Source organism: Condylostylus longicornis, unplaced genomic scaffold, assembly GCF_029603195.1.
Source record: "Condylostylus longicornis isolate FDR11 unplaced genomic scaffold, ASM2960319v2 ptg000137l, whole genome shotgun sequence".
Classification (NCBI taxonomy): Eukaryota; Metazoa; Arthropoda; class Insecta; order Diptera; family Dolichopodidae; genus Condylostylus; species Condylostylus longicornis.
The window spans coordinates 149,548-175,786 of NW_026578105.1; the positions used below are offsets into that span (position 1 = coordinate 149,548).

Sequence of the window (26,239 nt, forward strand, 5' to 3'; positions counted from 1 at the left end):
ATATTTAAGCGAAATTTGGATAAGGATTCGGAAATACGTTTTATAATATATAAAAATCGTTTTTAGATAGCCTTAACATCAAATTTAGGTAAAATTTCAATAAATGAATCTTTAAATTGCAAAAATTTTTTGTTACTAACTACTTATATTCTCAATTTTAATTTGTTGACAACTTATATCTGTGTCAAAATTATTTTTGGAAATCGATATGAGATATGTAAATTGATAACAAGTCGTTTTTGTTTAATATCTTCCAGTATAACAAATATTCTAATTCAATATTAAGTTATATTATGTAAATATTTATTTTAGCTAAATTATTTACAGCCAGGGCGGTCTTTATTAGGTCTCAGTTTGAATATTTGCCTTAAAGTTTGATTAAAAACACTAAACTTTTATATTTTGCTCTCATTTTTGCTTATAGGGTTAAAGGTACACTTTTCACTTTCAATTAGTTATAGTATGTTTTCAGCTTTGTAGCATTTAAATAATTTCGTATAGCAGTAATAAATACAAATAATTTTTAATCTGCTCAGATCTTTATGCAATTTTGCGTACATACGTTTTTATAAGTATGGTCTTTTATTTTCCGTAAATGTTTATTAAATATTCACAAGTTATTTAATAGAACATGATTAATTTAGTATGTAATCAACGTTATTTTTTTTTATTAAAATAATAATAAATAATTAATTAGAAAACATTAAATGCAATATAGCCTAAAAATATATATTTTAAGTTCATTTTAAGCAAAATAATAATAAAAAAATTTTAAAAATATATATTTGATGTAAAATAAAACTAGTCGAACTTAAAATAATCTCATTTATTGCTAATTTAGCTTAGATTTCTTCATATTTTTTTGGTGGTGGTTGATTATATATATTATTTATTCTGCAATTTCGTATAAATATATTTATATATTGTTATTCTGTGATATACTGAATAGCTTGTGATTCTTCAGAAATTGGTTCGATTAACGTTTTATATTACATTATTGAAAATTAATATATGTATATTAAAAAAATATATATATATATATATATCACATTTCATTAATAATAATAATAACAACGCTATTTCGCCTATTTCATTATAATTATTGTTGTTTTAATATTAATCATACTTTCATCACGTATATATTTCTTTTTTGGTAGTGCCATAAAGCTTCATCGCATCATATTTAGTTTTCTTAAATCTTATTTTTCAAAATATGACATGATCAATAATTATAAAAATATAAAATTTCTCACTTATTGCTTGTATTTCTTTTATTTATTTTTTTCTTTTTTCACTCACCATTTTTTTTTATATAAATATACCTTTCCAAAATATTTTCCATCGAAATTTTCAAAACATTTTTCTCGAAAAATACTTTCTAAAAACAATGAACAAAAATATTTAAATTGTTTTTTATTCCAAACATAAAAAAAATATAAAACAACGGTTTTAACAAAATGCTACGGTACAACCGCACACATATTCCACATCACACAAACACAATTATATATATATACACATAAATCACTACACGCACACAATATTTCTACAATCACTTACAAAAAAATTGTAAAAAAAAAACTCGATAACCTTGAAAAAAAAAACCAATTCAAAATATAAATTAGCAACAACCATACGGCTCACAACAACATCTGTCAAATCAGTATCGTCAAATGCAGCAAAATCAATTTGGTTCAACACCACATCTATCTCAACAACAATCATTTGGATCGCCAAGTGCATATCCATCCCGTCCGCCTAGTCGTGACCCTTATCAGCAACCATCACAACAACAATTACAACAAGCTCCTATTCAATATATCAATGAGCATGGACAATATGTTAATCAAAATTCACCATTACCACAACCAATTAACCATCAACACCAGCAACCACCAATATTTAAACGTGAAAATAGTCAACCATATATAAATATTGGTGGTAGCGGTGTTTTAAATTCTGGTAATGGTAATATTTATGAAAATGGAAATAATTATATACAATCAACATATGGTAATCCATATGATCCATATCCACCACAACAATCTGATAATCAATATCAGTCAAATCAATTTATTGTTCAAACATCTCAAATAAATCGTCCGACCGAATACGATGATTATCATCATCGAATTGGTGGACATGATCATAATTCACCACAACCAAATCAGTTTTATTTACATGATTCACCTCAATCACAACAACCACAACAGCCATTAATGATGCAAACAACAACCCAAAAGCCACCTCAACCGCCACAAAGAAGAACCTGGGCACAATCTGCTGCAAATCAATCACAACAAAATGTAGATTCTATATATATGCAACAACAACAACAACAACAGCAGCAGCAGCAACAGCAGCAAATGGTTGATATAAATGCGTGGCAAAGTCAAAATATGACTCCAAAAGTTGATACAAGAACATGGAAATCATCATCAAATAATAGTCAAAGTTCAAGTCCTGGATTTTTATTACATCACAATGGTGGCAGTGATTATAATTATCAAGAGAAATCCTATCAAAATTTATTTCAAGTGCATTCGAGTCCACAACATAGCCGTACACCACCACGTCAAATTTCTAATATGATGTCAAATCACAGGGTAAAAGAATAAACCAAAAAAAAAAAAAAAAAATTAAAATTTTCTAAATTCAAAATTATAGAAATTATTTTTGATTTTTAAATTCTTTGAAGATAAAAAAAAAAAAGAAAAAGATTTTATACTATTTTGTCAGCATTTTTAAGTGACTTTTTAATTTTACTTATTAATTTAAAATTAATAAACTTTCGTATTTCTTATTTATGAAATATTGAGCAATTTCATTTGAAATTTTTATATCGCAAAAAATTTTGTCAGTCATTTAAAATTATGTGAAGTAGTGTGAAATCTGTCTTTTTGATTTGAAGTTATTTTTGGCCATAAATATCAGACCGCAACTCATCAGAATTTGAATTTCATGCTACAAATGTCTTAATTCTTTAAAAAAATCAGCGAAATATTCTTTCATCTAAAACATTTTCAAACAGTCTGTTGACAGAATCAATCGATTTTAAAATTTTAAATGCTTTCCTCTTTTTTGTCATTAACGAATTTTCATAGTGTTATAATATTTTTTTGTTAGTTTTAAATTTTTGACAAACAAAAACTTTTTTGGAAAGGATTTTTTTCTTATTTTTATTTTATTTTATTTTCTTAGCCAAAATTGGTTCCTATGTGATCATATTATGTGTTTTAAAAACCCTGTTATTTGTTTTATTAATTAAAAACATATTTTGTGCTTGTGTCAACAAAAAATTTAACAATTATGTATTTGATTAGACCACTTTTATAGCAATCTTAAGAAAATATGGCTTTGCTTTGCAAAAATTCAATGTTCTCTAATGTTGCTGCATAAAAGTGTTTTAATCGAATAAAACTCACAAAAAATTTGATCATATATGACCTTTTTGAGTGAAAAACAATATTGCATAAACTATTTTTATTTTATAATCACATCGTTTACTAACAAACAGAAAAAAAGATTGAATAAATAAATAAATAAAATTTAAAATGAATCGCTTAAGAAGTGAATTGTTACTTTTAATTTCATTTAAAATATCAGCTTGATAATTTTACATTAGCACGTTTTTTTTTTTCGTTTACAGTACTATACAGTAATTTATTCGAGATATTTGATAATGACTAATACAAGTTTTTGATCACAAATTCCATATTATTTCAAAATCAATTAAAATTTTAAACAAAAATCAATTTCAGTCCTAACCTTTAATCTCCCATCCATATATATTTTTTTTTTTTGAATAAATTTCATTTTAATATTTAATAGAAACAATCATATCAAAATTGAAATCATTTTACTGTAGGTATTTTTCAAAATTTAATTTATCAAATATCTTACAAAGAATTAATTATAAAAAATCACCAAATAAAATTGAAATTTTGAACTTTTTTTTTGTTTTTTGTTGAATAAAAATGCGGTCGCGATACTAACATTTTAACATAAATGATTTTTTTTTTTTTTGTGTAACCATAATAATAGAGAAGTTGTAAAAAATCAGTTGTTAAATTTGCTTTTATTAATGTTACTAAACAGGATAACCGTAGTTTTGGTGCACCACAACCTCCATCAGAGGATATGATGGCACCACAAAGTATATCATTTATTGGTGAAGATGATGATCAAGTTGATCAAATTGAAATGAATATTGAAATATTGCAACCATCATCCGGAAGACAAGGAAATAATTTTATAAGAAAGATGCAACAACAGCAACAGCAATTACATCAACAGCAACAACAACAGCAGCAACAGTTTTATGATGAAAATGATGTTGATGTTAATTTAGGAAGATTAAATATTTCAAGTGGCAATAGAACTTATAGAATTCCATCACCGTCCAGGCCATTATTGAATTCAAACAGTTTTCAAGTAAGTTAAAAAAATGTATTTTTTTTTAAAGCTAATTAAATTTAATATGTGTTTAATTATTGATTTTATTAATTATTTTATTAATAATATATGTACATATACTCATTCTCTTGGTTAGGGACTGATAATTTGAATATACTTCTTGTTTTAATACATTCTAAAATAAAAAATTATTTTTAGGATCCACAACAACAGTTTCAACAAAATAATCAACAGCAAAGACAGGAAAATAATTCAATTAATGAAAAAGGTTTTTATATATCATTCGATGACCAACAACCGAAGCGACCTAAACCACCCCTACGAACAAAAAGATCACCGAAAAAGGAGAAAAGCTTTGATAATATCGATAAGAGTGAACAACATAGTCAACTAGATATTCAATTAGATAATAAGAAAGGTAATTATAATAATAATTGCTTAAAATGTTATAGTTCTATAGCTTTATTGCTGTTATTAAAATAATTTTTACAATTAGAATGTGGTTTAAAGTAAATATTCTACTTAAAACTTTCACTTTTTTGATGGATCTTGAGTAGGAAAAACATTGCATTCGCACTCATTATTTCTACACACTCCACCTAACTGACTTCCAACACTTAAGCAACGTAATGTACACTGAGCGTCCGCAATTCCTAATGTCGTATATAAAGCATTACACGGATCTAAAATAATTTGTTTCAAAAAAATTAACAATACTATTAATTGAAACAAATTTAATATTATGTACTTACTGGTGTTAAGGAAAAAGAAAAAGTGATAAATTCTTGCTTTATTCCAGTTTTCCAAACCAAGTTCCTTAAATTCATCTTCTTTTACTTCCATATAATCTAAAATATTTCCAAAAAATTAAAAAAGGAAATTCTGAAAGTTATCAACCTTCAAAAGTACCTTCAGCTCTCATAGCAGGAATTATGCAAATTAATGCAAGCAAAGCGACAAACGAAAATTTAAAGTAAACCATTATTGTAGTTGATAGCGTTTAAAATGTTGAATTACAATTTGCTTATGTTTTCTAAAAGAATAAACTTCTTCCTTTTATATTCAAAGAAAAGAATGATAGTTCTTTTAAAATAATCACTGACCTTAATTATTTAACTAATTAAGGTTAATTATCTTAATTTATTTAACTAAATGGATAATTTACATGTGGATAATTTATAACTTAAATTTAATCTTTTTTAAATTTTTAAATTGCAAAATATTAATTTAGTTGGCTTAACACAATATTATTTTTTTTGTTTTATTTTCGTTTAATATAGAACAAAAGCACAATAGCATTCATTCGAATATAGAAAACAATAAATCAAATACTTATAATAAATTAGATCCAGATACGCCAATTCAATTACGCCAAATAACAGAATTAAATCAAAGTCCAAATAATGGTAATAGTATTTTTAATGATTATCGACGTCATTTGGAAGATGTCACAAATCAACAATCTCAACAGCAGTTGCAACAGCAGCAATTACAACAAGCCCAACAAAATATGAACAATAACAACAATAATAATAATAATAATAGTTCCTCTAGGCAACCAAAAGAGAATCAAGCTCTTATAATTGGTAACGAAATATCAAGTTTAGATCCAGTAAGTAAAAAAATAATTTTTTACAATATTACAAATACATATATTAATTTATTTATAAATCTGTTGTAGAATTCGATTGACGAAATGGAAAAGAAAAAGGAGAAAATAATGTTATTGTCTTTACAAAGACGACAACAGCAAGAAGAGGCAAAAGCAAGAAAAGAAATAGAAGCAATGCAACGTCGCGAAAAAGAACGTGAAAAGGAAGATGAACGTGCTCGAAAAAAAGAAGAACAGTCAGCTAGACGTGCAGCTATACTAGAAGCACATAGATTAAAAAAGGCTGTAGAAGAAGCTGAGAGAGAAGTACTGCTCTTAAATTAAGAATTAAAATTCATTTGACTTTTTAATTTACTGTTTCCAAAAAAAAATTTTTTTTTAGGGTAAAACCGTTGATAGGGAACTTTTGATAAAACATCAATTGGCACAACAACAACAATTACAACAGCAACAAATGCAACAACAAACTCAACCAAGGTTAAGACAACAAAAAATGACAAGACCTAGACCAAAAACAATTCATGTTGAAACTGGTTCAGTTGATATTAGTGAAGCTTCTAGTATATCTAGTCGAGGCAAAAAAGGATCTAGTTCAAATTTAACAGGTAACTAAGGTTTATGAAAAATCAAAAAAAAAAAAAAACTTATGACATATTTTGTTCAGTGTTTTTTTAACATTTTGTGTCAAAAATTAAATAAAAATTGTAATTATTGTTGTTTCATTATTTTCATTATAACAAAAAAAAAAAATATTTAATTTTTTCTTTTTGATTTTAATTTTTTTCCGTTTTTTAATTTTGATTTTATTTTTTGTTTTTAACAAGTTTGTTCGTTTTTTAATTTTTATTTGTTTATTTATATGCTTAGGCTACGGCCAATTAAGTTCGAATTCCATGCGACGTGATTATTACAGAGGATCACAAGACTCTTTAGCTGTTAGAGGTAAAGTTTTAAATTGTCATACAAAAACACAAAAAAAAAAAATTATAATCGATAACCACAAAATTTAAAGCATCAGAAATCGAGCTTTTTATTTTAAAAATACATACCTACTACATATTATTATAATTTAAAAAGCATAATATTTTAATGAAAATTAAAATAATATTTTTTGACATATAATTTTGCTTAAATCATTCCTTTTTTTTTTCTTAATTTTTTGGCGGACAAATTATTAATATAATAATAAAAATTTTGTCAAATCAAAAAATTTTTATGATTCACTGTTTAAATTTTCTTTTTTATTTAGCAATCGAATAATTTAAAACATAAATTTAGTAAAATTTAGTTTATAGTTAAAATCGTTTTCTTTAGTATTATGTTAAATGCATCCTCATAGGTACGTAAATTTAGGATACGTGCATAAATATTTTAAGAATGCAATTGTTTCAGTTGCTATTTTGAAGATTCTGAAATTACAAAATTTTTGCAAATTTGAAACAATTGCACACTTTTAGAAACATTCATTCTTATTCATTTTAAATTTTTGAATTTTATATTCACAGTTTTATTAATTTTATTATGAAAATTAGGCTATGATTAAATAAAAAATCTTTGAATATAATTTTTCCATAAAATTATATTGAAATAAATTATTTTATTAAAAAAATATTACACACACAATTGGTAATCTTAACTTTACCTAAATATGAATATTTTTTTTTTTAAATTATATTACCAAAAAACAATTACTTTTTAGATGGGGGGAATTTAAATTTGAATTGAAATATTATTAAATATAGGTAAAATAAAATAAATTATGAAAATTCATCGCATGTAATTTAATTAAATATTCAAGAAATAAAGAAATTATAATATTGGATACAACAGAAAAACAGACGTTTAAATAATATGAATTTGAGAGAAACAAAAAGACAAGCACTTCTCAATATGCTATGCAATTAAAAGTTTTTTTAGTTTTTAGTTTGATTTGTTTTTTATTATAATTTTGTATAATATTATCAATTTAGAATACTATATTTATAATATTAAATGTTTTTTAAATCATTCTTTCAATAGTCAACAAAAAAAAAAAAACTTTGACAATTTGAAAATGTGTCATTTTATAAAACTAAGTACATAAATTCAAAATGTAAATTTCAAATTTTAGTAACCAATTACTACAACTAATAAATGAATAATATTAGCTTGATTATAAATTAGTTTTTTATCATTATTTTTGCATTTAAATATTTAATTAGAGTTTCTATATTAAAAAACGATTTAAAATAAATGGAAATACTTTTGGAAAAATTCTTTTTATAATAATGGAGCTAGTTCTTAGATGTAGCACATAATGTAAATGTCATTTCCATAGTTAAAATAATAATTGAAAAATTAAAAACAAGTTATTATAGAAAATCATTTGCTTCATATTGTTTCTGTTCTTAAATATTAAATTAAAAAGAAGCTACATGGTAATGTTTATACAGACTAAGACACTCCTTCCAAATAATTAATAAATTAAAATCTAAAGTCATTTAAATACATCGGATTCTAATTAATTTAATTGACAAAAGGCTAATACTTTTAAAATTTAAATCAATATTTTCTTAAAAATATTGAATATATTTTATTGATACACATGAGTACTTAGTTAAAATCGAAGAATAAAAATTTAAATACCAAAATATAAATTGAATTGACTATCGAAAATATTTAGAAGAAAGTTTATTTTAAAATTTTGTTTTATAATTTTTATTGTTATAAAAGTTACTGACTAAAACAAAAAAAGAAAAAGAGTCTATAATATTCTCAACCATAATACAAAAAAAAAATAATGTCTATTAATTAAACGTAATAAATACATATTTACAGAATCTCCTGATGAATATCCTAGCACAAGTTCTACTCCAATTGGTCGAAGGGGATCTTATAAGAATTCAAGAGGTTGGTGGTGGGCTTTTATTAATAAACTACTAAAGCTTTTTTTTTTTTATTTTATTTTTCCTTTTTCTTTAATTTTCCTTTTTATAAATTAACTAAAGAAAAATTTTGTTATTGTAAAAATGTTTTTCTTCCTTTATTAATTAATTTTAAATAATTTTCTTCCGTTCCGTGTAATAATTCTCTATTCTTTTCCGATTCTTAATTTCTTTTTTTCAAATAATTTCCTTTAATTTTTTTTTAAATTATATTTTTGTTTTTAATAAAATACTTCTTTAGTATTTACCAACATTAATATTCTTTGATCAACAAACGCTTATAAAAATTCAAAATAATTTTGTATTTTTGTATTAATTTTTTTTGCATTGGCTAAAATTAATTAAGTAAAAGAAATAAATAAATAAAAATTTAACTATACTGATGAATTAATTAAAATTTAATTAATTAATTACAATATGAAATCAATATAAAAATTATATTTTTGCCAAAATTAATGCTTTTGTTGAATAATAAAATTTTAAATAAAATGTTTTTTTTTTTTTTAAATTTTTTTTTTTGTTCTTCTAAGTAAACTTTTGGAAAATTTTTATATTAAAAACACGTTTGATGCACCAGACAATAATTACTAATAAAATTTATTGAAACACTTTTACTAATGACAATTTACTATAATTAACTATATATACATATAATAATTATTATAATTAATATTAAAATTTTATAAAAAATGGAATTCTTCGATTTAAAAGAAATTTAAAATATAAAAATGCATTATGCCTTTTATCATAATCTTCTTTATTTTTATAATGATTAAGTGTTATTGATATAGTTTTATTTATTCAAAGAAATATTTATTTATATATATATATATATTTGAAAATCGTTCCTTTTACTTATTTCAATAGGGTATTTACTCTTCAATGAAATTTATGTTCTCACTTTCGATTTAAAAACAGAAAAAAATTTGAACAGAAATAATAAAATTTGCTATTTTTAATAAATTAATTAAATATTTTTCTTCTTAAACTATTAATTAAAAATAATTTAATATTTGATTAATTAAAAGTATTTATTTGAATTTTTGAAATTCGGATGTAAAAATGAATTAATAATAATATTATATTCACAATTTTAATAAACTAAGTGATATGAGCGAATTTTGTTAATTGTGACTTAAAACACCATTCGGAGCCTTATTATTCGATTTTTCGAAAAAAAAAATCTATATCGATATTACTTTTCTATTATAAAAATTATCTTAAAAAATGCATGAATTTTGGGAAAAATTTTATTATATTTTTAATTATTATATACAAAATATATATATAATTTCACTAACCATATAAATATAGTATAACAAACAAAAACTAAAATTTCTAACAAGAATTTTATTAAGTAAATTGGAGATAATTGGAGAAATAACTTTTTCTATATAAAAAAAAAAAGATAGAACAGAAAACATATTTTCATTCGAAAATGATAGGGGGATATTTCATTCGAAAATGATAGTATATATTATTTGGGATTTAGACATAAGCTATTTTTTTTTTATTAATTAAGAAAAAAAAAAATTATTGGTACTTCAAGATTTCATTTGCATTGTCGTAATTAAATTAATACGCAAACAAATTATTTTTCGAGATAGTTCAAGGAAAAACTGAAATTTAGGAATTATAGAAATAGAAAATAGAATGTGAAAATTTTTAAAACTAGCGCAGATGCAACTAATGTAATTGTTAATAGTATTATGAAAAGTATTGTTGAAAAATTAAAAATTATTGTTCATTAATTATTGAATTTTTCGTAAAGATTTTTTAATTACAACAAAATGTTTTATGAAAATTTTAATTCTTTGTTTAAAATTTCGATCCGATATTTGTTAACTTTTACATTTTTGTGCGTATAGTGACATCTTTTGGATAGTCATTATATTAATTGCATAAGATAAAATATTTTCTTCAATCACAATATTAAATTGACTGAAGATTAAATTAATAATTGTGACTATTTTTTCGTCATCAATAAAAATTTTTAGATTTCATATATCATCTTTTAAATTTATGAAAAAAAGAAGCAATATAGGTTTTTTAAAAGTTTGGTGGGAATGTCAAATTCAAATTTTATTTTCTTAATTTAAAAAAAAATAAATTATCAAAGGTTTTATTATGCTTGTATTTTGCATCATTTTGTCAAAATTATTCTATTTAATTCGATTTTGATTTTTTTTTTTTTGCATTATGTATTCCTTTAATGATTCCTAAAAAATTAGCCAAATATTAAAAATCAAATTTTGGTTTTATTTCGGAATATAAAAATTCTCTTTATTTATTTTTAATTTATATTTAAATTATTTATATTTTTTAATCCAAGAAAATTTTTTCAAAAAAATTTCTTTTTTACAAAATATTTAAATATTTTAATTTATTTCTTTAAATCTAAATTATTATTATAATTATTTTTATTAAATTTTTTTTATGGATCTAAATGTTTTACTTTATTTTTTTTTTTATGAAATATTATGGGACTACTATTTATATGTCAAATTTTAGAATCAAATTTATTTTTAATTTTCAAAAACATTAAAAAAAAAAAATCTTAAGAAAATAGTACAAAAAAAAAAAAAATATTTAAACAACAAAAATAAAAATAGAAAGAAAAACAACACAAAAAAAATTACAATGGGGAAATTTTTTACAGAACCGACTCTAGAACGAGGCCGTACATTATCACGTATTTCGATAGCAAAAGGAAGTTCATTAAATTTCCGAGGGCGTAAATCAAATTCTCTCATGAATTTGTGCGGTAAGCCCAATTAAAAACAAAAAAAAAAAAATTTTTTTTTTTTTTTTAAATAAAAAATTTATTTCAAATATGTAAAAATGAAAAAGTTTTCTAAAGTAACAAACAACAAAAAAAAAAAAAAAATTACACTAAGCAGAAAACTTTTCACACTTAAATATTAAATTAATTGTGGTTGTGGTGAACAATCTTCTACAGTGTATAGCAGACTGATTTAAATTATAAAGCCTAGATCAGTTTATGAAAAAAAATTTTTTTTTTTTTTTACACACTCGCTTATTTTCGTATATCTTTTTTTATTTGATGGCTTCAAGATTGTAAAAAAAGAAGAAATAAAAAATATAGAAATTTTAATAATTTTAAAATATTAAAAATTAATTAATTACTTACATATTTAAGATAGTTTTATAAAGCGTCTGAGTGAGAAAGTTCTCACGAAATGTCATTGTAAAAATTTATTCAAATATGCATATACATATATATATATTTTGTAGTCAGTAATATCATAAATTTCGTTCGTAGCTCTGAAATTCGAAAAATTACGAATTTCATATTCTCAATTCCGAATTACCAAAAATTCGAATATTCGTAATGCAGTAATCATATATTATGTTCGTAGTAAAAATAACCCTCAATAGTTTACAAAAGAAATACCCCCACGTAACAAGCAATTTCAAGAGACTGATTACGAGTATTATAAATTTTCAAGTTTTTAATTTTTTTGTTTGAATTTAAGTTCTTTTAAAACAGCTACCATAAGGGAAATTAATTCAAATTTGCTAAAAAAAAAAATTTTCTTCAAATTTCAAAAAAAAAAAAAAAACTCAAAACTCCGTTTTTAAAAAAATATCCTTTTTTATGAAAGTTTTGTACTCAAATAGCAACATTAATAAACATTTGACAGTTGAAATAAAATACTGATTTTTGATACTCCGAAAAATTGTGTTACCATTGCTGATTCATAATCTCTACGAAAAGAATTTAACGATCATTTAAAAGTCTTAGATAAATTCGAAATTCGTAGTATTCTCCGAGGGGAATTAATGATAGGGCTGAGTATGTATGTGCAGTCATACGCTCTTAAACATTACAATATTATTTTAAAATGTTTTGCATTAAATATTAATGTAATTTTCATCAGAAAATATAAATATCTTGTAATTCTAATATATATATTTTATAAGATCAACTCTTTTTCAAATATTATTTCAAATATATTAAATAATTCTCTTTTTTGAATATATTTAATAATGAAATAATTCAATATTTCCTAATTTATTTTTAAATAATTTCAAATACTTAAATGTTTAATTCTATAAAAATCCGATATGCTAATGGTATCGTAAAATTATTCATGAAAATAATAAAATTTTTCATGAAAAAATATAATAATTAAATACAATATTCTAAAAATAATTGTGTCAGCGGAATTTATTTTTTGCTTCATTATTTTTTAAAGAATTTACTTCATGAAGAGAGAAAATACGTACATATTTGTTGGTATATTGTTCTCAAAGAATGACATTAATGTCAAAAATCATAATTTACAAATTGAATTGAATTGAATTATTATTCTCAATTTAAATAATAAATTAATATGAGTAATTAAAATTCCTTCGGTTGTTGAAATTATCTCAGATAAGAAGGCAATAATTTTCTCAATTACTGAAAAATTGACAATTTAATATTCCTCTTATTTCTTTCTTGAGTGCAGATTGATTTTATAATTTTATTTTTATTAAAATTTTTACAATTCAAATTTAAATTTTTACAATCTTGATATATATATTTTTTATTTCCTTACATGTTTTACATAAATTTACTCAAAACATACAAAAAATATTTAATTAAATTTCAAAAAATTTAAATATTATATAAAATCACGTATTCCAAAACACATTTGCCATACCTACTATATTATTATTATTATTATTATTATTATACATGTTAAAAATATATTTTTAATTTTAAAACAAAATAATTTTAATTTCTTATCAACAAATTTAATTATACACAAAAAAAAATATGTATGTATATTATTTTACCTTTTTTTTTTTTGTAATTGGGGCTTCTTTTATTCATGCGAATTTATTTGGAGTAAAAAACTTTAATGTATATTTAAATTTTTAATTTTATCAGTAATATATATATATATATATATATATATATATATATATATAGATATAGATATTTAAGGTGTACACTATATTATATACTATATTATTTTTTTAGTTTCTTGTTATTTTAAAAAAATTATTATTTTATAGTTTTCTAATTCGTTATAATAGTTAGTTTGGTGTGTGGTAAAATAAAATAGAAAATTAAAATTATTTCAAAATTATTTCAGCAAAATTCTTACACATTCTCTATTTATACACGTAGTTGAAAAAAAAAAACACTTAGATAGTTTTTTTTTTGTAAAATTCTTAATTGAAGGTTTAATTTATTTATTTTTTCTCTTCTTTTCTCTTCAGTACTTTTTGTTTCTGTAATTTTATTTTAATAGTTTTTTATATAGTTTTCAATAATTTCACACATAATCTTTGGATAACAAACAAAAAAAAAAAAATGGTTTTCATACTTTAAGGCCACTTTGTCCCCACTTTTGCTCTTATTTTTAGTTTTTGATTTTTTTTTCCTTATTTAAATTAATATGATTTTTCTTAAATTTAAAAAAAAAAGTATTTTTCTCAAAAATAAAAAACATGTAATTTTTATGATTTTAAAAAAAAAAATCATAAAAAAATGCTTCAAAAGTTTCATGTTCTTTAGTTAAACTAATTGTTGGAAAAAATAAAATAAATATTTATTTTTTTGCTAATTTTGAAAAATCATTATAAAATAGATTAAAGAACAAAAATCATTTATTTTCAAATTTAAAGTGACAAAGAAAACACAAAAATTATAAGAATATTAATGTTTTTTTTTTTTTTTTTTTTGTGGTAGTGTCGTATAAGAAAAAATATTCAGTTAATTATTATTCTTTTATTTTCAGAAAAAAATTACTAACATTTAAAAAATTCATTTCATTCACATTTTCATATCAATCATAAAATATCTAAAATATAAAATTAAACTAGTTCTTAAATAATTTTAGTACTATAATGTATTTTAGTACAATCATATTTTGTACATTTTAGAATATTCATTAAACTCATCTATACTCAAATATAATTAGATAAAAATTTGAAAATTTCAAATAATCTTTTGTAATTATTTAAAATATTTTTCTATACATACATATATTAATATATTGCTATTTGAAATTGTAATTTAAATGTGTGAGATTCGAATATTAATTTTGAAATAAAAATAATTTATTTTTAAGAAATAATAGTTTAAGAAATTGTGCTGTCATAGTAATTTCTTTTTTTTAGCTGTCATAAAGAAATTTATATTGCACAGTTAGTTTTTCATGACAGAATAAATTATTCAAATTGATGTTTAATTTTTCATTCAATTGCCTTAAGTTTGAATACTGTGTGTGATAGACTTCAAAATTTTTTGAGAAAAAATATGCAATTATTATGAATTTAAAAGAATTTTTTTTTTAAAAATTAAAATTAATTTTTTATATGTTGTAATTAGTTTTTCATGAAAATTATCCAAATAAAATATTTATGTTGTATGTTTGGTTTGAAGGAAAATCATTTCCTCTCCACTTTCTAATCAAATAATTTAAGAAAAAATTTATTAAATTTTCTAAGAAAAAAAATGTAAACCCATTTAATCTTAATATTCTCATTATCCCAACTAGATAATATGTCATTTTTTACAATAGTACTATAATAAAAATTTTTGTTACTCGATATGAGTATTTATGAATTTTTAAGGCGATATAGGAAAGTACCCCAAATATACCAATCAAATTAACCCATTAAATATAGTGAATTTGTTAATTTTCAATCCATAATAAAAAGTTGTCAGTACTTTAAAGAAACAAAATATTTATAGTGACATTTTTAATTAAATAATAATTTTAGAAAAAAAATTAAATATAAAATTGACAGAAACATTTTTTTTTTTTTCATCACCCCCGCCCCTTATATAATAATTGTTCTTTGTTAAATATTTGGATTCATAAAAATTTTCAAAATTTTCCTTGTTATTTGATTTGTATCGATCGATAAATTTACAAAATTATTGTCTAATAAAGATTGCATGATTCCCATTTTAATAAACTAAATATTAAAATTTAGCCTAAAATTAGTCTAAATTTAGCCTAAAATTATGCTAATGCTTATTTCAAATAAAAAGTGCAAATAAAATAAATAGTGTTTATATTATGTAATAATAAATTTACCAAAAAATCTCATATTATCCATAATATTATATACTTTTCAACAAACAATCCACACATAAAAATTACAGCTTTCTTGCTTTTATCATTTCATTGTCCATAATTATTGTTAAACACAATTTTTCACATTTTTTTTTCATTACTCATATCAAATTTTATTATTATTTTTTTTTTTAATTTTTTTTTGTGCATTTTAAAAATCTCTCTAATTTTACATTTGTATTTAATTAAAATAAATAATCAAATGTTAAAACAAAAAATTAACAAATATCATTAAATTTTAACTTATTTCTCAAAAATAAAAAAAAAAATTGACATTTGTTAATGCCATTTGTCTTTTTTTTTCTTCATTATATTTATTTTTCGGTTTTTTTTTTCTTTCTTTTTTTTTTTTCTTCCTTCATATATTTTTTGTTTTATTGCTTTTACCTGAAATTTTGCCTAGATACAGATTCTGGTATTGGACGTGCAACGCCTCCACGTCGGGCTCCATCACCTGGTATGGGGCCATCATCATCATCATCATCAGCAGGTAGGCATTTACCATCACCATCTGGTCCAGGTTCTTTACCACCAGGCTTAATGACAAAACGTCGAATATTCGATGATGGATCTAGTGACATTTCAGCTGCCAGTTCAATGATGGAATATTCGGGTTCGTATCATCATTTCGACGTTAGAAAATACCAAATTAATAGAAAATACATTAACAATAAAAAAAAAAAAGATTATAGAAAAGAAAAAGAACCGAGAGAAAATACTTTTATTTTTAAAAATTGACAAGTGATCTTAAAAAGTGTAAACATGATTTTTCCTTCTAAAAAACTTTCAATCCTTCTATACATTTTCCTTCATTATATTTTTTTTATTTTTTTTTTTTCGTTCTTTTCATGTTTTACAATGTTGCATCTTCAAAACGCTCGCGTTTGTTTTTGTTTTGTGACATTTTTAAAGTAACAGTACTTTTTTTTTTGTTTTGTTTAGAACACAAATATAAATTTCATAAAATGTCATAACATCAATCGATTGTTCAGTATCGATTTTTATTCATTTTCATATTCGATTGATAATTTTTAATTTCACTGTTTTAAGTTAAGAGATTGTTGTGTTTGTTATTTTATTTTTTGTTTTTTTTTTTTTCTTGTAAGTTTTTGTTTTTTGAATGCATTTTGTTTTTTTTTTGTGAGAAATGAATTTAGCGAATGTTTTGTTTAAGTTTTGTTATTTTGTTTTTTAATTTGTTTTTTTCTTTAATTGCATTTTTGATTAAAAGAAGCCAACAGAAAAGTATATGAAATTTAAAACTATAACTAAACTATCTAAAATCTTTAAAACTCCAATTTAACTCAACTAATTTTGCTGTAGAGTAGAAAATCAAGACGTTTTGTAATGTAAAATTAAAATTTGTGAGAAAATTATGCTACTTTGTTAATATAAATAATTAAAAATGCAAAGTTAAAAAATTTTTTTAAATTTTTCATTACAAAACTCTTGTGATTTCTTTTTAATATTGAAAAAAAAAAAAAAAATAAAACCAATACAAATATTTCAAAATTTATTCGATTTAAAAAAAAAAAAATTAATATTTTTTCCGAATATGAAATAATTTTTTTAGGGCCTAAATTATATAAACAACCAGCAGCTAAATCCAATCGTGGTATTATATTAAATGCTGTTGAATATTGTGTATTTCCTGGAGCTGTTAATCGTGATGCCAAACAGAAGGTGCTGGAAAAAATTGCTCGTTCTGAAGCTAAACATTTTCTTATATTATTCCGTGATGCTGGCTGCCAATTTCGTGCATTATACAGTTATTGGCCAGAAAATGAACAAGTTCTTAAATTATATGGTACAGGACCTAGTCAAGTTGATGAAGTCATGTTTGATAAATTTTTCAAGTGAGTAATAAATTATATTTACAAGAAAATGATATTTGATTAAAAATTTAATTTTTTAAAATATTTTTTTTTTTTTGTAATTTTTAAGGTATAATTCTGGTGGTAAATGCTTCTCTCAAGTGCATACAAAACATTTAACTGTAACAATAGACGCATTCACAATTCACAATTCACTGTGGCAAGGAAAAAAAGTTAATTTGCCAAGTAAAAAAGATATGGCGCTAGTTATTTGAATTATCTAAAAAAATAATAGAAAACAAAAGTTATATTAAATTAGCTTAATTCAAATTTAAATTATATACTATAAAATAAAAAGAAAACACGAATATGGAATAAAAATCAAGAAATAGGATAAAAAATTTAAAATATCAACATTTAAATGGAATATTAAATGAAGAGAAAAAATTCAAAAAAATATCAATAATGAAATTTTATTGAATTTGTTAATAAATTAGAAGAAACGAAAGAAATGAAATAAAAAAAAACAAACAAATAAATTAAAAAAATAATAAATTAATATTTATTAATATATATGTAATAATAAAAAATATACAAAAAAAAAGAATTAATATTAATAAAATAATGTAAATGTTTAATAATTTAATTTAAGAACAATCGTTATACTAACGAACTACTTTTTTTTTTTTTTTTTATTAATTAATTTTTAATTAATATCAATAATTAATATAATTTTTATGTTAAACAATGTGTTTTTTTCTATTTTATGTTAACATTAATATTATTATAACTTAACCTTTGTATCTCTTTTTTTTAAAAATATATTTACAAAAAAAAAAACAAACAAAAAAAAAGAAAACTATTTTTTTTTTATAGGAAAATTATTTAAAAAATTATAAAAGCAATTAGGCTTACGATTAAAAAGAATCAGGAAAACTAATAATGAAATCCTGTATTTCACACTATTTTTAGGGAACTGCCAAAATTTATTTGAATTTTCTTTTTTTAATTGTGTTTTTTAAGTGTATTTCAAAAGTTCATTCTAATATACTTTATAAAAGTATATTATTATTGTCATTTAATTGTCACAATAATTAATAATAAATTAATTATTGTGACAATTCATGAAAATGACAGTGACTTAATAGTTTTTTTTTTGTTACTTAATTTGAATTTCATATCATTTTACTTTGTCATTATAAACATTTTATAAAATTTAAATCTTTTTATTTTGAAATTTTTTTTTTTATCGAATTTTAATCAACTTCATCTATAATTATTTTTTTATTATAAATATTTTAAATATTTATCACTTTAAATGTGTTAACACTTAATTGAATTGGAAATTATAAATGAAGCGATATTATTATGGAATATACAGTTGTAAAATATGCTTGTAAGCAAAAATTTAATTCTTTTTGTTTTAATAAAGTAATGTTTTTGTTTGTTGTATAATATTAAAATGTATATAAATAATATGTTTTTGTATACATGTATGAGCATAATATATAATTAAATTATAAATTACTAAAATTAGATTTTGGCTCTTAGTAAAAAAAAAAACATAATAGTATGCAGTTTTTTCAGTGATATTATTATTGAATGTTATTTTGCCAAAAAAAAATATGAATATTAATGTGTTCTACTAATGAGAATTATAAATTTTTATTAGTATGTAATAATAAATATAAAAGCCATTATTTTCCTTCACTTCTTTGAATATAATTTTTCTTTATTTTAGATATTTAAAATAAAAATATTAATGCCTTTTAAATTAAAATTTTTTGTTTTTTACATTTTATTTTCATTGTGTTACTCGTATATTAAAAATGAATTATGATATATTTTCAAACGAAAAATGTAAAAATAAAAAAGTAATCTTGTTAATACAGTCGCACTATTCTTATGTTCTTATATTATTTGTCTTTTTTTTAAATATTTTACTGTAATAAATTAAAAAAATTATTTTTAATTAAATAATAATTTTAATTAATTTTTACGTTGACAGTGGAAAATTGGAAATGATTCAATATACAATTTAAAATTTTTACATTCAAATTTCATACTAAATTTCATTTTCATATTTCATACTAAATAATATGAAAATGATTTTAAAAATAATAATTAATATATAGAGCAAAAAAAATAATTGGAAAATTCAATTTTGATAAATAAAATTGAAATAATTTCCAATTGAAATTTGCATAAATTTTATTTTTTGGAAATTCGATTAAAAAATTTTGCAATATTAATATATGCTATTTTAATATTTTGATAAATTTAATTTATTTTTTTTTGCATTCTTCTTGTCATAAAACAAATGCATTATTTAAAATAGATAAAACTTGTATTGATTGATATGAGTACAAATTTAATGAAAATATAAATAAATGTGACTTACATAATTATATAATTTAAATTTTACAATAAACATAATTAAAATATCATTGAAATTAACAATTCAAAAATTTAATATTGTAATATGAAATCTAATATAAAAATATTTTTATTTTTCTTATTTACAATTTTTTTTTTTTGTTTTTCATTTTAATCATAAAACAAAAATTAATACTATCTATATTGGTTTATAATGGCATTATTAAATAAAATAAATATTTAAAATTTTAGAAATTAAAATTTAATAAGAAATAAACCATATGAATTATAAGAATATTTATAGAACAAAAAAAAAAAAGGAAAAAGTAAAAAATTTAATTATTAATTAAATTTAAGACGAAACTATTAAAGCTTGGATTTAGGAAAAAAAAAAACATGTGTCATTTTAAAAATAATATTTAAAATAAAGAATGCATTATACAACAAAATTATACAACAATAAAAACTAGAAAAAACCAAACTACTTAAAAAAAAAGGTAATTAATTTTAAACTAAACTAAAAGAAAATTAATAAAAAAATCTTAATCTTACAAGTAATACAAGGAATACAATTTATAATCAAATTCTAAGTTTGTGGTAATATTTAATACAGAAAAACAAAAATTTACAAATAAAATAAAATATATAAAAGAAAAAAAGAAAACTACTTATGAAATGAAAATTTTTTTTTTTTTATCAAATACAAACTACATCCTAAATATTTATCCTCCAAATAATATTTATAAAATATCTTAAATATTTTAGAAATAAACAAAAAAAGATAGAAATGTTTTTTAATTATTTCAATTAGAGTAGACATAACAAAAAAATAATTACAATAATAATAATAAAGATTTAAAATTTTTATATGAAATTGTAAATGTGAATTTTTTAAAATTAAAATTCTCATAAATAAAAAAAATATTTATAGAAGAAACAAAAAAAGAAACAAATAAAAAATAAATATGCATGAATTTTTTTTATTTTTTTTTTAAATAAAATATTTATTTTTAAATATTTGCAATAAATATTTAAGACATTTTTTAATATCTTTTTAATATTATTGATATAGAAAAAATTGCATTTAATATAAATATTAATAAAAATATAATAAAATAATAAATTAATAAAATATTTTCATAATAATTTTTTTGGAATTTAAAAATCTTTTCAAAACTAGATTTTAATTTTAAAAAATTATAAAAAAAAAAAAATTATTGTTTTATTAATTTTTCGAAAAAAATCGAAAACCTCTTTGAATAAATATTTTCAACTCTATGTTTAACACAAAAAATACTTTTTAAAATTAAAAAAAAAAAAAGAAAAATAATTGTTGGAGTGAATTGAAATTAAAATTTATTTTCAATACAAAAATATAATTTTTTATTTAAATTTAACATTATTAATTATAATTATGTCTATTCTAATTGAATCTTAATTTATTCTTCAATAAAAAAAAAACAATAATCACAATCATGAAAATAAAATCACGAAAACAAAAGTAATCACTATTAAAATAAATTTTTTAAATATAAATTAAAAATTCCTGCAATATTAAAATTTAAGAAGAAAAATTTTTCAAAATTTACCACAAATTTGAATATGAATTTTTATTTTTATTTTAAAATTTTAATTTTTCTTGTGGTAATTTAAAATCTAATTTATTTTAAAAAAGATTTATTTTATTTATTTTTTCTTGTATTAAATAAAATTATTAGTAAATTTAAGTATAAATGCAAAAATTAAAAAAAATTATTTAGAGGTTGTTGTGCCCGCCCCGTTGGTCATCATTGTTTTTTTATCAGTCACTTTTTAATTATCACCTATCAATCATTTTTAGTGTCAAGTGTGTTTGTAGAGCTGTTTATTATTCACTCATTTTTTTTTTCTTTGATGAGAAGTAGCTTTTATTTTATCACTTGTATTGCCATTCATTCACTTTTTTGTGCAAATGATGATAGGGAGTTCTTAATAAATCTTAAAAATCGTCTCAAATAATCCAATTCAATAATTTTTTTTTTTTCTAATTTTAAAATTTCATATTTTATTTTTTAATTTCTTTATTTCCGATATTTTTGTTTGCGTTTTTTTTTTGAAATTCAATTAAAATTCAAATTTTGTAGGAAAAAAAAAAAAAAAAAATGTGTATATTTTGTGTTTATAAAAAATCATTTTTAATTTCTTATTTCTTTTTCTTTCGTATTGTTCAAAAGAAAAATTTACTAAGTAATCTAAATAAAAGTAATCGAATTTAATTAATTAATTATAAATTTTAAATTTTTCTAATATAATTTGTTTTTATCTATTTTATATACATTACATTTAATATTTTAATATTTTTAATTTTTTGTTTTTTTTTTTTTTTTTTTGAATTTATTCATAGACATTAATAGATAACAAAACAAATAATTTTTATAAATATTTAAAAATAAAAATTTTCAATTTTATTTTTATGGGATCTTTTGTACATTTTAGTAATTTCTGTTGAGCGTTCTTTTATTTACTTTTAATTTATCCTTTCAATTCACGCATCTTATTATCATCAGATTAGAATATTTCCTAAACATCTTAGGGGTGTCTACAAAAATTGTAGACTAAAAATTTTTAAACGCAAGAATATGCAATCTAATTTTTGTTAAAACATTTTGATAAACCAATATAATCGTATTGCAATTCTATTTTAGTCAGGCGTGTACCTTTAATTACAAAAAAAGAAAACAAAAATGTTTTTCCACTTACATTTTGATGATTCATTTTTCAATGCATACTGTAATTTTTGGTCTGTTGTCAAATATGTCAAATTGGCGTAAATTTTGCTTGTTTTTGACTTAATGGATACAAAGAGAATTTAGTATAGTACATTCTTACATTCGTTAAAAATTCAGATTGTACCAAAATTACAAGATTTTTAAGAACATCAATTTTATTTTGGTGGACGGGGTTTTATTCTTTAAATATATAGATGAAAAGTAAAGGATATGGTCTCAACAATTAATGAATACAAAGTCAATATAATCAAAAGGTCTATTTTATTCTCTCTTGTCATTTTTTTTTTTTTTTTTTTTAGATTTTACATTCCGTGCGTGTCAAATAAAAGTTTAAATGTAATTTTTTATAATTTTTTTTTCTTTTGTATTTTGTTCAATATTTTTTTTTTTTGCTCAGTGTTAATTAATTATTTAAATTATTTTTCATAATATACGAATAATATAATTAAAAAATTAAAAAAAAAAGTCAGTCAAAATAAATTTATTTGTTGTAGAAAGTAATTAAAAAATTAAAATATATTTATGTAATAAACTAATTTTTTTTTTGTTTTTTACCTAATTTATATTATTTTCTTTGTAACTAAAAACTATTAAAAAAATTAATAAACTTAAGATTTATGAAAAAGTAAATAAAAATATACTTTTTGTCATAGATAAAATAAATAAATAAAATTTATAATTGAAATAAAAATAAAATAAAATACACAATACAAAATTATATTTATCTTCTTTGTTATTAATTTTTAACAAAAAAAAAAAAAAAAATTAATTAAAATAAAATTATTAATAAAAACAAACAAATATATGTATTATACTAAAAAATATACATACACAAAAAAAAAAGATATTAAAAAAAGAAAAAAAAATGCAGAAAACTTTAAAAAACAAAAAACTTCTATATAAGTAAAAACTACTAAAAAAAAAACATCTTCAAAAATAATTTAAAAAATAAATATACAATATATATATATATATATATATATATATATATATATATATATATATATATATATATGTATAAATATATTATATAAAAAATTTATGCGCAACACATAAATTAAAAACAAAAAAAAAAGAAATAATAAAAATAATATAATTAAAAATTATTTTATTTGTTATAAGCGAAAAAAAGAGATTTTTGTTAATACATAATAAAAAAAAAAGAAATAAAAAGAAAAAAAAAATATCTGTTTAATAATTTTTCATCTTTTTCATCAATTTTTTCTATTTTCAGGATAATACAGTTAACCGTCCTATAACTCGGTAAGTGCATACCGTATTATATGATAAACCGCGTTATAAGAAATTCGGATTTAATCGTACAAACCAGGCTAATTTGTGACACGTTCAATGGAAACCATCTATCGCGATGTTTGGAAACAGCGCTGCTATAAGAAATTCAGATTTTAGTATAAATCATATCATTCGTACCGTGTTATATGAAGTACCAATAAATACAAAAAAAGACAAGATAAAATTACAAATTATTTTTATTTAATTGAATTGAAAAGTTCGTATAACAAAAATATTTAAAAAAAAAATGGAATAAAAACTAAATTAAAAAACTGTTTTTCAACAAAAAAACAAGACAAAATTTTGTAAAATATAAATCTTTCAATATTCATCCTCGCTGTCAGATATGAGTCGGTTAACGTATGCACTGTGAAAGTGCTCTGAAATGTTTAACCATTTGTGAAAGGAGGAACGTTTACAATTTTAGTTCCGCGTTATATGGAAATCGCCTTCTTCGAGTATCGCGTTATAAGAGGGTTGACTATATACATTTTTATTATATTTTGCTCTTAACAGATTTGAGAAAAAAATTGATTAAGAAACAAGTAAATACAATAGTATTGCTAAAGGGGGCTCTGTAGGATCAGTTATGTATATCATTGATCCATAACTGTTATCATTGAAAATATCATTGTTGAATAAAAATCAAAAATGCTTCAAAATGCTAGAAAATGCAATTTTTAAAGAAGTTCAAAAGGTAATAAAAGAATAAGGCCTCTATTACCCTTTAAAGTGTTAAAAATTTAGCAGTTTTTTTTTTTTTTTTGTATTTTCAATTTCTTTTTCTAATTTAGATTTTATTTTATATATAAAATTGTGCAGTTTAAACATTTGAGTACAGCTTAAGAATTTTTTATAATTCAGTTCCAAATTTTAGTTTTAATATGAAGTACCTTCTTCTAAATCTAAAATCTAAAATATAGAATAATGGTAATGGTAAAATTTCCAAATATAGAATTTTCGAAAATAGTTATGCTTAAAGTTTTTTTTTTTTTGGAATATTGAAATTTTTTGAAAGAATAACTGATATCAGAAGAGCATAATAGTTGAATATTGAAGAATTACTTGAGTATGGTTACAACAAATCGGAAAAATTAAATATTTCGAAAATCTTCTTTCCTATTTTTAATATTTTTGTATTAGCTTTTCTGTATTCTGCATAAATTTCCAAATATTATTCAGGATTTTTGAAATTATTAAAGATTTCCTTTTTTTTATTCCTTTCATTTTCCTTATTGATTTCATTTCAATGTGTTTTTTTGTTTAAATTGGTGTCATTAGTTTGAAATAGCTAAATGTGCTGAATATGAAATTTTTCATATTTTTAAAATATTTAAAGAAATCATCTGGATGGGAGATGTTGTATCAGAATTAGTTGATTTGAAAGAAACAAGTAAATCTGAAAGAAAAATTTATTTATTTTTTTTTTTTTTCAAATATAAAATGTAGCTTGAAGTGAATTATTTGATTTTCCTTTTTATATATACTCGTATGTATACTGTCAGTTAAAATAAAAAAACAAAATTTATTTACTATATAGATTTGTATTTTATTTCTTTTTGTTTTTTTCTTTTTAATAATTATTTGTGTGGTTCTATATTTTGCAATCATTATTATTAATTTTCTAATATACAATATATATTATATAGCTCTTAGAAAATAATTTATCTAATATTTTCAATTACTTTCAAATTAAAGAAGATATTCTTAAATTTACGTTACTCGTAAAAAATTGATTTTATTATTTATATACGTTCATTTTACGTTCATATTAATTTCAAAATTTTAATTTGTTATTCTTTTAAAAAATTCTCTTAATTTTAAATAAATTATTAGGTATGTATATGTATATAAAAAGTTTACAATTTTTATCCGCGAAAAAAAGAAAATTATTAAATATGTACAAATTTTAATCATAATAACTACGAAAGGA

At 20.4% G+C, this 26,239-nt stretch overlaps 2 protein-coding genes across 31 annotated transcripts in view; one reads left to right on the forward strand and one right to left on the reverse strand.

The window, feature by feature from the left end:
- The window catches only part of LOC129615621 (patronin), a 105,159-nt gene extending 86,081 nt beyond the window's left edge, over positions 1-19,078 (forward strand). For 10 of the 30 annotated variants that reach the window (XM_055530908.1, XM_055530903.1, XM_055530905.1 and 7 more), the window contains 12 exons: positions 1,626-2,606; positions 4,099-4,434; positions 4,615-4,834; positions 5,697-6,028; positions 6,098-6,334; positions 6,411-6,633; positions 6,896-6,970; positions 8,846-8,917; positions 11,612-11,716; positions 16,459-16,668; positions 17,629-17,911; positions 18,000-19,078. In XM_055530908.1, the coding sequence (XP_055386883.1) occupies positions 1,626-2,606; positions 4,099-4,434; positions 4,615-4,834; positions 5,697-6,028; positions 6,098-6,334; positions 6,411-6,633; positions 6,896-6,970; positions 8,846-8,917; positions 11,612-11,716; positions 16,459-16,668; positions 17,629-17,911; positions 18,000-18,144 (3,219 nt within the window). In that variant the 3' untranslated portion in view covers positions 18,145-19,078. The remainder of the gene's footprint in view (positions 1-1,625; positions 2,607-4,098; positions 4,435-4,614; positions 4,835-5,696; positions 6,029-6,097; positions 6,335-6,410; positions 6,634-6,895; positions 6,971-8,845; positions 8,918-11,611; positions 11,717-16,458; positions 16,669-17,628; positions 17,912-17,999) is intronic. The other 20 variants (XM_055530925.1, XM_055530934.1, XM_055530930.1 and 17 more) reach the window with 18 other exon arrangements.
- LOC129615622 (uncharacterized) lies at positions 4,876-5,435 on the reverse strand. Its single transcript, XM_055530936.1, has 3 exons — positions 5,326-5,435; positions 5,169-5,264; positions 4,876-5,099 (listed from the first exon to the last, which is right to left on the reverse strand). The coding sequence occupies exons 1-3, from the start codon at positions 5,396-5,398 to the stop codon at positions 4,948-4,950; spliced, it is 321 nt and encodes a 106-aa protein (XP_055386911.1). The 5' UTR covers positions 5,399-5,435; the 3' UTR covers positions 4,876-4,947.
- Positions 19,079-26,239: the final 7,161 nt, after the last annotated feature.